This window comes from Vicugna pacos, chromosome 28, assembly GCF_048564905.1.
Source record: "Vicugna pacos chromosome 28, VicPac4, whole genome shotgun sequence".
Lineage (NCBI taxonomy): Eukaryota > Metazoa > Chordata > Mammalia > Artiodactyla > Camelidae > Vicugna > Vicugna pacos.
In genome coordinates this window covers 13,475,681-13,489,465 of record NC_133014.1, presented here as the reverse complement: position 1 = coordinate 13,489,465, position 13,785 = coordinate 13,475,681, and the positions used below count along the sequence as shown (strand labels likewise).

The 13,785-nt window shown below is 46.6% G+C and overlaps 1 protein-coding gene and 1 long non-coding RNA gene across 5 annotated transcripts in view; one reads left to right on the top strand and one right to left on the bottom strand.

Annotated features, from left to right (window-relative positions):
• LOC107033477 (uncharacterized) overlaps positions 1–13,785 on the bottom strand; it is a 93,307-nt gene that overhangs the window by 20,878 nt on the left and 58,644 nt on the right. Inside the window, exon 7 of one of the 2 annotated variants that reach the window (XR_012065218.1) lies at positions 3,751–3,811. The exons of the other annotated variant lie outside the window; for it this stretch is intronic. This is a non-coding gene — a long non-coding RNA (uncharacterized lncRNA). The remainder of the gene's footprint in view (positions 1–3,750; positions 3,812–13,785) is intronic. 2 annotated transcript variants of the gene reach the window in all.
• Positions 1–13,785, top strand: part of DNAH6 (dynein axonemal heavy chain 6) — a 149,713-nt gene that overhangs the window by 131,005 nt on the left and 4,923 nt on the right. For 2 of the 3 annotated variants that reach the window (XM_072951557.1, XM_072951556.1), the window contains 7 exons: positions 920–1,039; positions 1,552–1,673; positions 5,064–5,193; positions 6,496–6,623; positions 10,397–10,582; positions 11,113–11,185; positions 11,930–12,081. In XM_072951557.1, the coding sequence (XP_072807658.1) occupies positions 920–1,039; positions 1,552–1,673; positions 5,064–5,193; positions 6,496–6,623; positions 10,397–10,582; positions 11,113–11,185; positions 11,930–12,081 (911 nt within the window). Of the gene's footprint in view, positions 1–919; positions 1,040–1,551; positions 1,674–5,063; positions 5,194–6,495; positions 6,624–10,396; positions 10,583–11,112; positions 11,186–11,929; positions 12,082–13,785 lie in introns of those variants that run through there. The other variant, XM_072951558.1, reaches the window with a different exon arrangement.

The window sequence follows — 13,785 nt, the reverse complement described above, 5'->3', positions numbered from 1 at the left end:
AGGAGGGAAGACAGACACCGGTCAGGACACTGCTATCTTGGAAGAAGTCAATTATTGAGGTTTCAAACACAAATAACCTCCTCTCAACCAAACATCTCAGCTTGAAAGACAAGGAAGGGGAGAAGATCTTCTTGACATAGTGGAAAAGATGGAGATGAGAATGGATGAACAGTTAAAGGGTGCAGAAGTGGAGCATCTCGGTGTCACAGGCAGAATCCTTCTGCGCGCACTACAGAGGTGAAGAACGAACGAGTGGTAGCAATGGGTGTAGAATTTTTCCAAGGAGTAAGATCAGCAAGACAATCGTTCCTACTTGTGATTTTGGGGTGACAATGGAACACAAGTTCTCTGTGGAAAGAGAGATGGGACACATCAATAAATGTTAATTCCCCATAACGTATTTTCTGTGAGGCGACCTGTGTCTTTCACCGTGGAGCTATCTTTCCTCCTTCGCTTAGTATCAGTCATTTATAGGGTACGTATGGAGTTTGAATGCCGTGTTGTGTTTTGTTTCCATTTAGCTCTCTGGCCCGCAAAAGACGCAGCGCTTCATGGCAAGGACGTGTGTTTTAGAACACAGTCAGTGATGGGATAAGACACAAAACCAATATTTTTGAAGCAAAAAAAAAAAACAGGAAGAAGGAAGAAAAATGGAAATAGAGCTCAGTGGCTTCAGTTTCAGTTATTTGGGAAAAGCAAAATAATTAGGGTAGAGCACACATACTAGATTTTTTCCTGCTTTTTAAAAATTGACTTTTACTATCTTTGGGTGGGGGGTGCAGTGGAAGGAACCTCAAACGTGCTGCTTCCACTGTCAGTACCAAATACATGTGTATATAAATAAAGCTATTAGAATGTGGGTATGCATGTCAATTAAAAACAAACAATGATACGTTTTTAAATGCAAACTCCTTCGCAGGTGAAATTACATATGGAGGCAGAGTCACGGACACGTGGGATCAAAGATGCCTCCGCACGGTCCTGAAAAGATTTTTTTCTCCTGAAACGTTACAAGAGAATTATAAATATTCTGAATCAGGTGAGTGACTTTTCAACATTACGGGAAAGACTTTTTCCAAGAAGTTGTTGACAGCTGTACATCCAGGAGCCCTGTGCGTCCTCACAGCCCAGGCCCTGCGCCACCTTCAAAGCTGGTTTGGTTCTAAGAGTACAAAGATACCAATTGTGCAATAACCATTTTGAATTATTTCTGTTCTAAAATGGGCTGTATTCCGTCTAAATGTGTTTTCCAAGTTCTATAAATTCGGGGCCCTTAACCAGGAACTCTTTTCAGCAGCACATCCCTGGATTCTCCGAATCTCGAAATGTGCTCGAGGAAACACCCCCGAAAGGTTAGGACACTAATCAGATGCTAAAGGCCTCAAGGAAAGAAAGTAGGCACAGAAATGAAAGCGAGAGGCTTGGGGAAAACCATCCCCTTTTCTATGTGAGGCAGCTGATTATAGCCACCGTCTAAACAGGCAGAGAAGTACCAAACTTGGCGGGACTCAAAAGCTAAGACAGAACTGCCTTCTGTGTTTTCCTTAACAGGCATCTATTTTGCCCCCGTGGCTGACAGCCTGCAAGAGTTTAAAGACTACATTGAAAACCTGCCTTTGATAGATGACCCGGAAATATTTGGAATGCATGAAAATGCCAATCTCGTTTTCCAGGTACGTGACCTTTCAATGTAAAATACATGTTTATATTGTGTGTCTGAGCCTGATACGTCAGTAGTCACCTCACTAGTTCTGTGAACACATTTCATTGGCCAGAACAGTCACATGGCCCACCCGTCTGCAAGGATGCAAGAAGTGCAGTCTTTGCCTGCCCTAAAGGGGCAACTGCAAGTCTCCACCTCAGTTACTACCATAGGCAGTATTACCAGGCTGGCCACACTAAGTGTTTCAAGACTTTCATCCAACTAAGAAGTCAAGAACTAAAATGGAAAAGTCATAATATTAAATGACAGGCAGTGAGCAAGGACACCAAACTATTTAACCATGGCATTTAGTAAAAAAGCTTTGCATATGTGTTTAGGACCTAATGACTATGTCCAAAGTCATGTTTGAAAGAATGTCTATGATGTAAAATATAATTTTTACAATCAAGATCTAAAATCCCAGGTTCTGAACTCTTTTCTCAAGTAAGTGGATGATGAGTGTTGTGACTGGTATAAAGAAAAACCTCTAAGAAGTTTCAACAAATATACATGAGAAGATACCATGTTTCTGAATAAAAGAAAAACCTAGAAAAATTGAGACTATTTAACTGACCTTGGAATGGAAATTTCTAAGCATGAAAAGCATTTGAAAAATAAATCACGTAAGAAAGAGCCAACAGGTGTGACTACATCAAAAAAGTCATAAGAAAATTTTAAGAACAAATGACAAAGTGAAACATTTTTGAAACAAACAACAACAAAACAGGAAAAGACAAAGTTAACCATCCACATATGGGGAATTTTCCAAGTTAAACCATATATCAGACCCCAAATTAATCATCAATTAAAGTTTAAAAGATGAGTAACATACAAATTACCTTCTCCGACTACAATGGGATAAACTTAGAAATCAGTAAAGCTATAGTAATCAAAACAGTGTTGGCACTGCATGAAGACAGACATACAGATCAGCAGAGTAGAACAGAGAGTTCAGAAATAAAGCCTCACATATATGGTCAGATGATTTTTGACAGGGGTGCCAAGACCATTCAATGGGAAAAGACAGTCTTGTCCACAAATGGTGCCTGGGTATCCACATACAAAAGAATGAAGTTGGACCCTTACTTAACCCCACATACAAAAATTAACTCCAAATGGATCAAAGACCTTAATATATGACCTAAAAATATAAAACTCTTAGAAGAAAACATAGGACAAAAGCTTCATGACACTAGATTTGGCAATGATTTCTTGGATATGACACCAAAGGCAGAAATAACAAGAGAAAAAACAGACAAACTGGACTTCATGAAAATGTTTAAATTTTGTGCAGCAAAAGATACTATCAACAGAGTAAAAGGACAACCCACAAAATGGGAGAAAATATTCTAAATGACATACTTGATAAGAGATTGGTGTCCAGAATGAAGAGAACTCCCAAAACTCAACAGCCAAAGAACAAAAGCAGTTCAAAAATGGGCAAAGGACTTCAATATACATTCTTCCAAAGAAGATACATAAATGGCCAATAGTACATGAAGAGATGCTCAGTACCACTACCCTTTAGGGAAATGCAGATCCTGTCTACTGTGTGTGAGACACCACGTCACACCCACTAGGACGGCTACTATCAAAGTAACAGAGATCAACAAGTGTTGGTAAGGATGTGGAGAAACTGGAACCCTTGTGCCCTGTTGATGGGAGTGTAAAATGGTACAGCCATTATGGAAAACAGCATGGTAATTCCTCAAAAAAATTTTAAATAGACTTACTGTATGATCTAGCAATTCCACTCTGGATTTATATGCAAAAGAATCGAAAGTAGGGACACACACACAGTTATTTGCACACCCATGTTCACAGCAGCACTGCTGACAATAGCTAAACCATGGAAGCAACCCAAGTGTCCATCAACAGATGAATGGATAAGCAAAGGACAGTGTATACATACAGTGGAATATTATTCAGCCTTTAAAAGGAAGGAAATTCTGTAACAGGCTACAACATGAATACATTTTGAGGACAGGGCACTAAGTGAAATAATCCAGTCACGTAAAAAAAAAAAAATACTGTACAATTCCACTTACATGAGGTATTTAGAGCCGTTAGAATCTTGGCGACAGAAAGTAGAGTGGTGCTTGCCTGGGGCTGGAGAGAGGAGAGAGTGAGGGGTTATTGTTGAATGAGTACAGAGTTTCAGTCTTACAAGAGGAAAAGAATTACAGAGACGGATGGTTGTGACGGTTGCACAACATTATTAATGTATTTAATACCACTGAATTGTACACTTAAAAAAGAGTTAAGATAGCAAATTTTATGATATGTGTATTTTACCACTAGAAAAAAAGTTAATTATCCTTATAGAATTATCTTATAAATCAATAAAAAACATTAAAAAATCAAAAATGTACAAAATTTATAGATAATTTATAGACATAATACAGACAGCCAACAAACTTTTCTTTTTAATGTTTGACTCTAATAATCCTCAAAGAAGTGCAAACGATGAAAAGCTATTTTTTTACCAATTAAACCAGAAACACACAGACGGGCGTATAAATGATACAGTGCTGTTAGAGGTCAATATAGTGATGCACAGGTTTAAACTATTTCTTTGGTAATGTATCATTTAAAGAAGTTAAATGATGGTGGAGGAAATTCATATACAGATATTCTATTCAGAGTTCTAAAAAACAAAAGTCATGTCCAAAAAGTAAATAAACTATTAACTACTGTGTGTTCATACCGCTAAGTATTGTACACTTAGAGCATGACTCACGGAGGTTTTTGAGTGATATGAGAAAATGTTTATGAGACTGAAAAAGAACAAATAGTACATACATTTTATGGGCTAATTTTTTAAACTACATGCACATATACAGAGAAGATGTCCGAGGGCATCAGGTGCAGTAGGGTTATAAGTATCACTAGAAAGCAAGATTATGGATAATTTTTCTTTATGCTTTTCTGTGTTTTCCACATTTTCAATAATAAGCCATTGTACTTTTCTAATTGAGAAAAATGTTATTTAAAGTATGTTCTAAAGCTGAATTGTCATTATTTCTTCACTTTCATAACTGCCTTTTAAATAATTAGCCAAAAATTGTTTACTGATTTTTTACTGTGGGAAAACACATATAACATAAAATTTATCATTTTAACCATCTTTGAGTACACAGTTCAGTGGCATTCAGTATCTTCACATTGTTGTTCAACCAAAAATGTTTACATATGATACTGACAGCTACTGAGCACATTTTACCAACTCTGTCTTCAGTATGAAAAATAAAATTTCCTTGTTTTTGACCACTGCCATTATTTCTGTAATAAGCTATGTGTGCTGCAAAATTATTTTTGAGAACTTGGGTCTTCACTGTTCTGTCTCTTCTCGCCATTACAGTACAAAGAGACCAGCACTTTAATCAACACCATACTGGAGGTTCAGCCACGGTCATCTTCTGGTGGAGCAGGAAAGAGCAATGATGAAATTGTCCAAGAACTCGTTGCTTCTGTCCAGACCAGAGTTCCAGGTAGTAAATAACTGCTGGCCTCTGTGTATCGAGGGACTTTGAGGAATAAACTCAGAGAGCTGAGTGAGAAGCAGGTGTCCAGATCTCCACTTCCAGAAGCACTAGGGGCAAGTTAGTTTCCAGCCCAATGAAACTTTAACCAGACGTTTTCCGGAGCTTCCTAATGTCCCTAGACCTGAGCTGTCCAAGACAGTAGCCACCAGCCACATGTGGCTGCTTAAACTTAAATTTAAATTAAATAAAATTTAAAATTCATGTCCTCAGTTGCACGAGCCGCCCTTCAAGTGCTGCCACATGGAACAACACAGATAGAGAACGATTCCAACAGTAAAACATTCTGTGGGACAGCCCTGCCCTAGAAGCCACTTCACTTTTCTCCCTCTGTTCAAGGGAAGTGGCGAAATTATTTCACCCTGTTTTCTGGTGAGTTAAGGAATCTTCCTGAATAACCACAGAGATCCACTTTCGTACTTTTCCTAGAGTGACTGTATACTTAGATTTCTTAATCTATCGTTCATGGTTGGAAGAGATGTCATTATAGGAAAAGAAAGCTAAGGTAGGGGATAAAAAACTGAGTGTAATAGTGAACTGTGTTCCTCTCTCTCCTCACAATACTGACACCGAATAAATGGGTTTTTCCCTCCCATTAAGCAATTCTCCAACTCCCTGGACACCAACTGGATGGTAAACAATTGAATGATGACACTGACGACCCAGAGTTGGCACAGACCCCGCAGCTTAGGTCCCACAAGGCTGCCCCCACTTCAGATGCCAGTTACAAGTCCCAGGTTGTAACCGGTACTTCTGACCAACCAGCTATAAACCGAGGATTCCCACAACCCCCTTTGTGGGTTCAGTCATTATCTAGAACTCACAGAAATCGGGGAAACGGTTATTTACATTCACCAGCTTATTTTAAAGGGTATAACAAAGGATAAAGATAAACAGCCAGATAAAGAGGCTCACGGGGCGAAGTCCAGAAAAGTCCAACGCCGCTCTCCTAGACGCAGTGCAGGTGTGAGGGGAGAGTGCGGCTTGAGGACGTCGCATACACACGAGGCGGAGAAGACTCAGGGTCCCGGGCACCTCTGGTCTCAGGGACATCCCTCGTCGACCAGGTCGCTGCCTGTCCTGCGAGCACGTGCCACTGAAGTCTGCACGGCCTGACCCCCATTCAGCCCAGGCCCAGGGACAGGAGAAGGTGGCTTTCAGGAAGGTTAAGATAAGTGCGTTCCAGCAGCGACGTTATAAGGCCAGAAGTCAGTGATGACTGATCTGACAAATCAGCCGTGTGTGTTTCAGAAACCCTGGAAATGGAGAGTGCGTCCGAGAGCCTTTTCATCAAGGATCCTCAAGGACGCCTCAACTCCCTGACCACTGTCCTTGGACAAGAAGTGGACCGGTTCAACAGCCTGCTGAAGCTGATACACGTATGAGCGATCGCTGCCACCACTGCTGCTGGCTGGCAGAGCCTTAGAGATCACGTAACAATGTGCCTTTTTCCATTGCCACCCCTCCAACATCCCCACCTGGCTGTGCTGACAGCTCTTCAAGCCCAGCTTGTCTCAAGCGGAATTCACCCTCCTCTGACTGGTCTGGGCTCCCCTCTCCAGTCACGGCGTAGTGAACACGGCACACGACAGATCCCCAGTCCCCTCATAACCCTGACGTGCACCCTCAGAAATTACCACTGACTCCCTAGAAATTTGACCAGGGACCTAAGCACGCAGTTAAGAGAGGTTCCATGCTTGTGCCTGGTGTCTGGCTCGCATTTAATAACACAGTCTTTATGAAGACCCTGAAAACCTGAGTTTCTCACAGTGCGGGTCACAGAACAGCTGCGTTAGGATCCACTCTGCTGCGTGTCCGAATGTGGACTCCCTGACTCCACTCCAGACCCACTGAGTTAGCATTCCCAGGAATCCCTGGGAATGAGAGTTTTAAATAAGCTCCCCCAGATGATTTCACTGCAACTCAAATTTGAGAACAACTGTTTGGACCTTTGCCTTAGGCTCAGGAATACTTTCTGGGTGGCCCTGACTTTCTAACGGTGGCTAAGCAACTTCCCGGTTTCTTCTTGCATAGCTTTAATAAGGGAAACTATTAGAGCCTAAATATTAAGCATTAACAAGAAAAATCTTACTGCCAAGCAGGGAACCAAATACCCCGCACAGAAACAAGGCTCAGTGATAAGACGAGGGGGGACAGCTGGGGTAGGTCCTTCAAAGTCAAGGACCATCTGCCCCATTTGGAAAGCAGTCTCCGAGCGTCCCAGCTGGCTGGCAGGACCCAGGCTGTGGGGGCAGCGGGGCCCTGGGTCAGCTGAGTATGTGAAGTCCTCACCTTGGGACTGGCATCTAGTTAGGTAAATGCCGCTGTCAGCAGGCCAGGTAGCCAGCACAGGGCTTATCACCTTCTGCACCGAATGAGTCGCTGTAGGTCACACTGCTGTGATAAAGGTCCCCCAAGTACAGTGGCCAAAAGAAGACAGAAATCCACTTCTGTCTCATCGAGCAGCCCAGAGGGAAGCCGCGTCTAGCCGTGTCTAGGGCAGCAGTTAGTCCTGCTCCGTGAGCTCATCCAGGGACCCCAGCCGGAGGGCTGGCTCTCCCAGCCTCAGTGGGTAGCTTCCACTTCTGGGACTAAGGTGGCTGTTCCAACTGTCCCCTTTTACCACCCACTGGGACAGGGGGAAGGGAGGGCCGAGGGAGAGCAGTTTCCAAAGAAAGATGTGATCCAGAAGTTGCATCCATCTTTTTTTTTCTTGTATCCCATTAGCCAAAACTTGGTCACAGGGCAACACCCCAGCTGCAGGGGTGGCTGGGAAACGCGGTCGCTGTGTTGGGTGCTCTGTGCCCAGCTGAAACTAAGAGGGTACTGTTGTTCAAAGAGGGGACGGATGCTGCTCGGCTCTTGTCTCTTCCACATCATGGCCTTTCACCCACTTAAAGATGGATAAGTCCAAGTGTCAATTCCTCACCAGTCTTCCCAAAACAGCAGCCCTGCCCTCCACCACCAGACGACAGGAGCCCCTTCTCAGCGCTCCACCCTTCAGGGGTCTGTGTCCGTCACTGTATGTGTGTACAGCATACCACCCTGCTTTGTGATCACTCCTCCATGAGTCTGGCTCCTCCATGAGTCTGGCTCCCCCAGTAGGCAGGGAGCAGCAGGCGGCGAGGCCCTGGAACCATGGCAGGGCCCTCCCCCGGGCCTACCCCGCCCCGGCTCTGCCCCACCTCACCCGGGGGCCGCAGGGCCGCCGTCGTGCTGAGCTCCCCCTCCTCCAGATGGGTCCAGAGCTGGGAGGCAGGGCGGGCGGCGGGAGGCGCGGCCACCCGGCTCCCTAAGTGAGCTCCCGCTCCCGCTGGAGACGTGCGCGTGGTGGCCGCTCCTCTGTGCGCGCTTAGCAGCCCTCGGAGGCCCTGGCGGCCTGGTCTCTCCGTCTCTGACGTGCGTCCTCCACGCATTTCAGACAAGGCTTCTGCTGCCTTTCTCCGCTTTTCAGCATCTAAGGTCGACTGCTGCTCCGGCTCCAGCTGGGGGCCTCTTTCCTGAGCTCTGCTGCAAATGGTCCCTCAGCTCCTAAGGGCATATCGAGTTAAAACTCTTTCCTACCACTGCCTCTTGTGAAAAGAGGTGGGCGGCACCCACAAAGGAACGGAAGCGTGACTAGCCCTGTTTCATCCTGTCTCGAGAACTATCTGCCCGTGGTCCTGGCACTTTTTTTTTTACGTTTGTTTATTGAGTTATAGTCATTTTACAATGCTGTGCCAAATTCCAGTGAAGAGCACAATTTTTCAGTTATACATGAACATACATATATTCATTGTCACATTTTTTTTGCTGCGAGCCACCACAAGATCTTGTATATATTTCCCTGTGCTATACAGTACAATCTTATTTATCTATTCTGTATATGCCTGTCAGTATTTACAAATTTTGAAATCCTGGTCTATCCCTTCCCACTCCCCTCCCCCTTGGCAACCACAAGTTTGTATTCTGTCTATGAGTCTGCTTTCTGTTCTGTATTTATTTATTTATTTATTTATTTTGGATTCCACATAGGAGCGATCTCATATGGTACTTTTCTTTCTCTTTCTGGCTTACTTCACTTAGAATGACATTCTCCAGGGACATCCATGTTGCTGCAGATGATGTTGTCAGTTTTTATGGCTGAATAGTATTCCATTGTATCAATATACCACATCTTCTCTATCCAGTCATCTGTTGATGGACATTTAGGCTGTTTCCATGTCTTGGCTATTGTAAACAGTGCTGCTGTGAACATTCGGTTGCAGGTGTCATCCTGAAGTAGGGTTCTTACTGGATACAGGCCCAGGAGTGGGATTCCTGGGTCATATGGTAAGTCTGTTCCTAGTCTTTTGAGGAATCTCCATACTGTTTTCCACAGTGGCTGCACCTGGGACTTTTTTTTTTAATCAACATAAATTTGGTCTCTGATATCTTCCTATAATATTGTCCTAATATGGTTTGGCAGTAGTTCTCACAAAGCTGGAACCCAAGAGAGCCACGCAAATCTCTATGCCCTGCCTTCACTGTCAGCTGGGCGGCAAACATCACCCTGTGCTTCCCATGGCTGCTGGTCCAGTATCTCCCAGGACCACTGCCAGCCTCTGTCTTTTGTTGAGATGAGGAGAGGATAAAGGGCGTGTCTTAAGAAAGTGTTTCCAGCACGAGGAAGCTCTCTGGTGTCAGCTGAAGGACTGGTGTCATCTAAGAACCTCTCCTTCCCGCTGTAACTCCTGGGCCGCAGCACATCCTGAGCAGAGCTGGCTGACGGTGTGAGGTAGTCTCCACGCCCTCACCCCTCCCTTCCATGGTCCCCAGATCGCTAACCGTCAAGCCCATTCTTCCTTCGGCCTGGAGGAGAGCTGCACAGCGGCATTTCTTGAAATGTTTGGAGGACATTTTTCCACCTTCTCTTCTTTCCACTGCACTGGGTCCTGCTATTAACTGCCTGAACCACCCCTCCTCCCAGGCCTTACACCGTTGTGGTCAAGTGTTGGGAAAAAAAAAAAAGCATGAAAAGACTGGAGGGTCTGGCCCAGCAGGTGGCGTGCAGAGGGTGGAAGCCAGCAAGCAGGCCCCTCAGCCCAAGGCGACACCTGCCACCCCGAACAAGTGTCACCCCCCCTCGGCAATCACATCTGTGAAGGACACCAGTCCTCTTTTGTCCTTTCAGACGTCTCTAGATACGCTCAGCAAAGCCATCGCGGGGTTTGTGGTGATGTCTGAAGAAATGGAAAAGGTGTATAACAGTTTCCTCAACAACCAAGTTCCCTCTCTGTGGTCCAGCACAGCCTACCCTTCCCTGAAGCCACTCGGGTCGTGGGTCAAAGACCTCATTCTGAGGACTGCGTCTATGGACGTAAGAAAAGTCACTTCTTTGGGGTCTGATGTTCTGGGTGGCCCGGGCATCCTCAGGAAGCCCTAGCCAACTGACATACAACCATGGAGGGATGGTCTGAACCCAAAGAGACAGAAACTTCCAGAACAGCATCCCTTTGAAAGTCTTATGCTGATTACAGTGTAGTTGGCCCTGGGCCCTTACCCCACATTCCACTTTAATTCTGGGCCGTCTTTGGAGTTTCAGATCTAGTTCATGGGACCCCACCGGGAGGTACAGAACCAGCGTGACGTGGGTCCAGACAGCCAGGTGTGACCTTGCTGCTGGCTCCCGCGCTCTAACCCCTGTAATGACCAGGTTCTGCTTTATGGTCAGCCTGGTGGCTGAGGAAGGCGGGGACAGGGCAGGGGGTAAGAATGGGGCTGGTGACCAGCTCAGAGCTGGTTGAGATTCTGCCTCCCGAGAGGCTCTCCAAAATACGCCTTTGATATAAATGACAAACTCTAGCTCAGAAAAAAAAAGTACATTATGGTGTAATGTTTCTCCTTTAGTTGTGGCTCAAAAGAGGTCAGCCTAAGTCCTTCTGGATCTCCGGTTTCTTCTTCCCTCAAGGATTTCTAACAGGTACCAACGCATTCCCGAGAGAAAGCCCCTAGGAAAGACAGCATTTGTGACACTGGGCTTCTAGGACCTGGGAAAATGGCATGGCTGCTAATGGCTTAGCCATGGGGGCACTGATTACAGGGCAGTCCTGTCAGGCCCTGCTCTTCCTCGGTTGCCAGGGTGAAGCATGGCAGAAATAGCCAGGGTTCCCCCAGCGCCCTCCAGGCTCTGAGGGCAAGCCCTGTGAGCACGCACGGCGTGCCCTGACTCCCCAGGGGGCCCGAGCTCCAGGGCACCACCCGCTCTCCGCCTGCTCTGGCCCCAACTCTGAGCAGCCTCCTTCCCTCTAAAAATGACTGCTGATGCCCCTCCAGTGGCCCTCAGGGATTCTGGCGAGGGAGCCCCAGAGGGGGCCAGGGCCCCTGGGCTAACAGATGCTAATTAGGTCAGTCCTTCATCTATCTCATCCTGAGTCCCTAATAAACAGCCCACACAAGAAAGACAAGCTAAGCAAGATGCTAAAGTTGGGGAGCCTGTGCTCTGAAGCCCCCTCACTGGCAGAGAGGTGCACCTCCCACTGGGCCTTCCCTCTCTTCCCAGGCAGGACCAAAATTCACACATGCCCTGGCCCCACCGCCCCCCCCCAATCTGTTCAGAGTAAGATGTTGACAGCGGGTCTTCTGGATGGAGAGGCAGGGCTGTAACACTAGAGCAGCCTGGATGAGGCAAGTCGGGGCAGCAGCTTTCTGGTTTTCCTGTCTGCAGGCACCCTTCAGAACCACGCTCGGAAGTACAACTTGCCTATAGATGAGCTGAGTTTCAAGTACAACATGATCCCTGCCTATCGCGACGAAGCCGTGGTTATAGAAGCTGCCAAGACAGTGCAGTTTGGACAAGAACTGCCCATGGACACGGAGGTACTGCCCCCAACGTCTGCCACAGAGAAGCAGCTTCTGTCCCACTGCCATTCAGCATCTCGGGCAGTCTTCCCCGCAGTGCAGGAGCCGGGGAGGGGCGGGATGGGACTCACACCCCCAGGATGGGCTCCCCAGTCAGCAGTGACAGATGCGACCTGCCTCAACTAGCCTGACCCCTGGAAATTCACTTCACAACAATGCCGCTTTGCTTCCCTGGATGCCCGCAGTAACTTTCTCATTCTTGCGGAGGCAATACAGCGAGAGGGTAAAAACTTTCAGAATCAGGCAGGCCTGAGTGGATCCCAGCTTTTCCCCTCCCCAGCTGTGTGTGCTAGAGCAACTACTAACACGTCTGCACCTCAGTGTTCTCGTCTGCAAAACGGGGCCCATGCCACCCAACACACAGCCACAGTGTGGTGTAGACGAACCTGCAGAGATCACGTGACTGGCGTATACTGCACCCACGATAAGTTAACTACTGTCCGAGGCTGCCTTGATCTGCTTCATTCACTCAGCTGCCTCCTGGCAGAACTGACGTGCTAACTTCACGCATCATGTAACTGTAACCACATTACATAACCAGTAGGACCGCACGAGAAAAGCAGTTCACACTCTGCTTACGTGGTTTACTCCCTGGAAGTGCGGTCCCCAGACCAGCAACATCAGCGTCCCTTGGACACTTACCTGAATGTAAACTCCAAGGACCCACTCCAGGCAGATTCGGAAACTCTGGGCTGCGATCCAGAATCTGTATTTTAAAAGCCCTCCCGCGGGGCTCTCAGCCCACTCAAGCTTGAGCACCACTGCTCCAGAAGGTCTCAACCTCGGCAGCCGGTGAGAATCGCCTGTGGAGCTTTACAAACACCCAGATGCCCAGGCCACAGCCAGTGACGTCACAACCATCCCAATTACATCAGGCATCATTTTCTTAATTAATTTTTTTTAATTTTTTTTATTGAAGTAGAGTTGATTTACAGTGTTGTGTTAGTTTCAGGTGAACAGCAAAGGCATCAGTATTTCTTAAAGATCCCCTGGTGACCCCCGTATGCAGCCCGGCCTGGGGCCCGCTGCTGCCACTCTGAGCTGCCCGCCTTCCATGTGTGGAGATACTGATGGGGCAGAGGAGCCTCTGCTTCAAAGCACCTGTCCGCCCCAGTGGGCCTTATAGATATAATTTGCTAAGTGTGCCATGAAATCAAAGATATGCCCCAGATCGCTTCTGTCAAGCGCGTGTCCACTAGCCAGTGAGCGTAGGTGGGGTGAGTGGCTTTTACTAAAGTTTTCTTAAAATATCATGGTCTTCATAGGAACAGGACTTGCTCCTGGGTAACTGTATCCATACCCACCCCACTGAGATCTGATGGACCCACTCCTTGCTCTGATTAGCAGAAATACACCAAGACCAGACTGATCCCACATGCATGGCTTCCTCTACGAAATACTCTAACACCCCATGCTCTGAATTGCCTGTATCTTAAAATGACAATGAGAGACCTTACTCTTTAAGGAAATTTGTTTTAGTATCAATTTTTTTATGCTAAAGTATTGGCATCCAAAAGTAAGGGGGAAATCAACTTAGAAACGTACTCATCATTTTGAGGCCCTTCTCAGCCGGAGGGTGTCGCAGGCCCGGGTCAGGAACAGCCGAGGCGGGAGGAGGTGGGATGACCCCCACACCCACACAGACCTCGCTGAGGCCGCCCT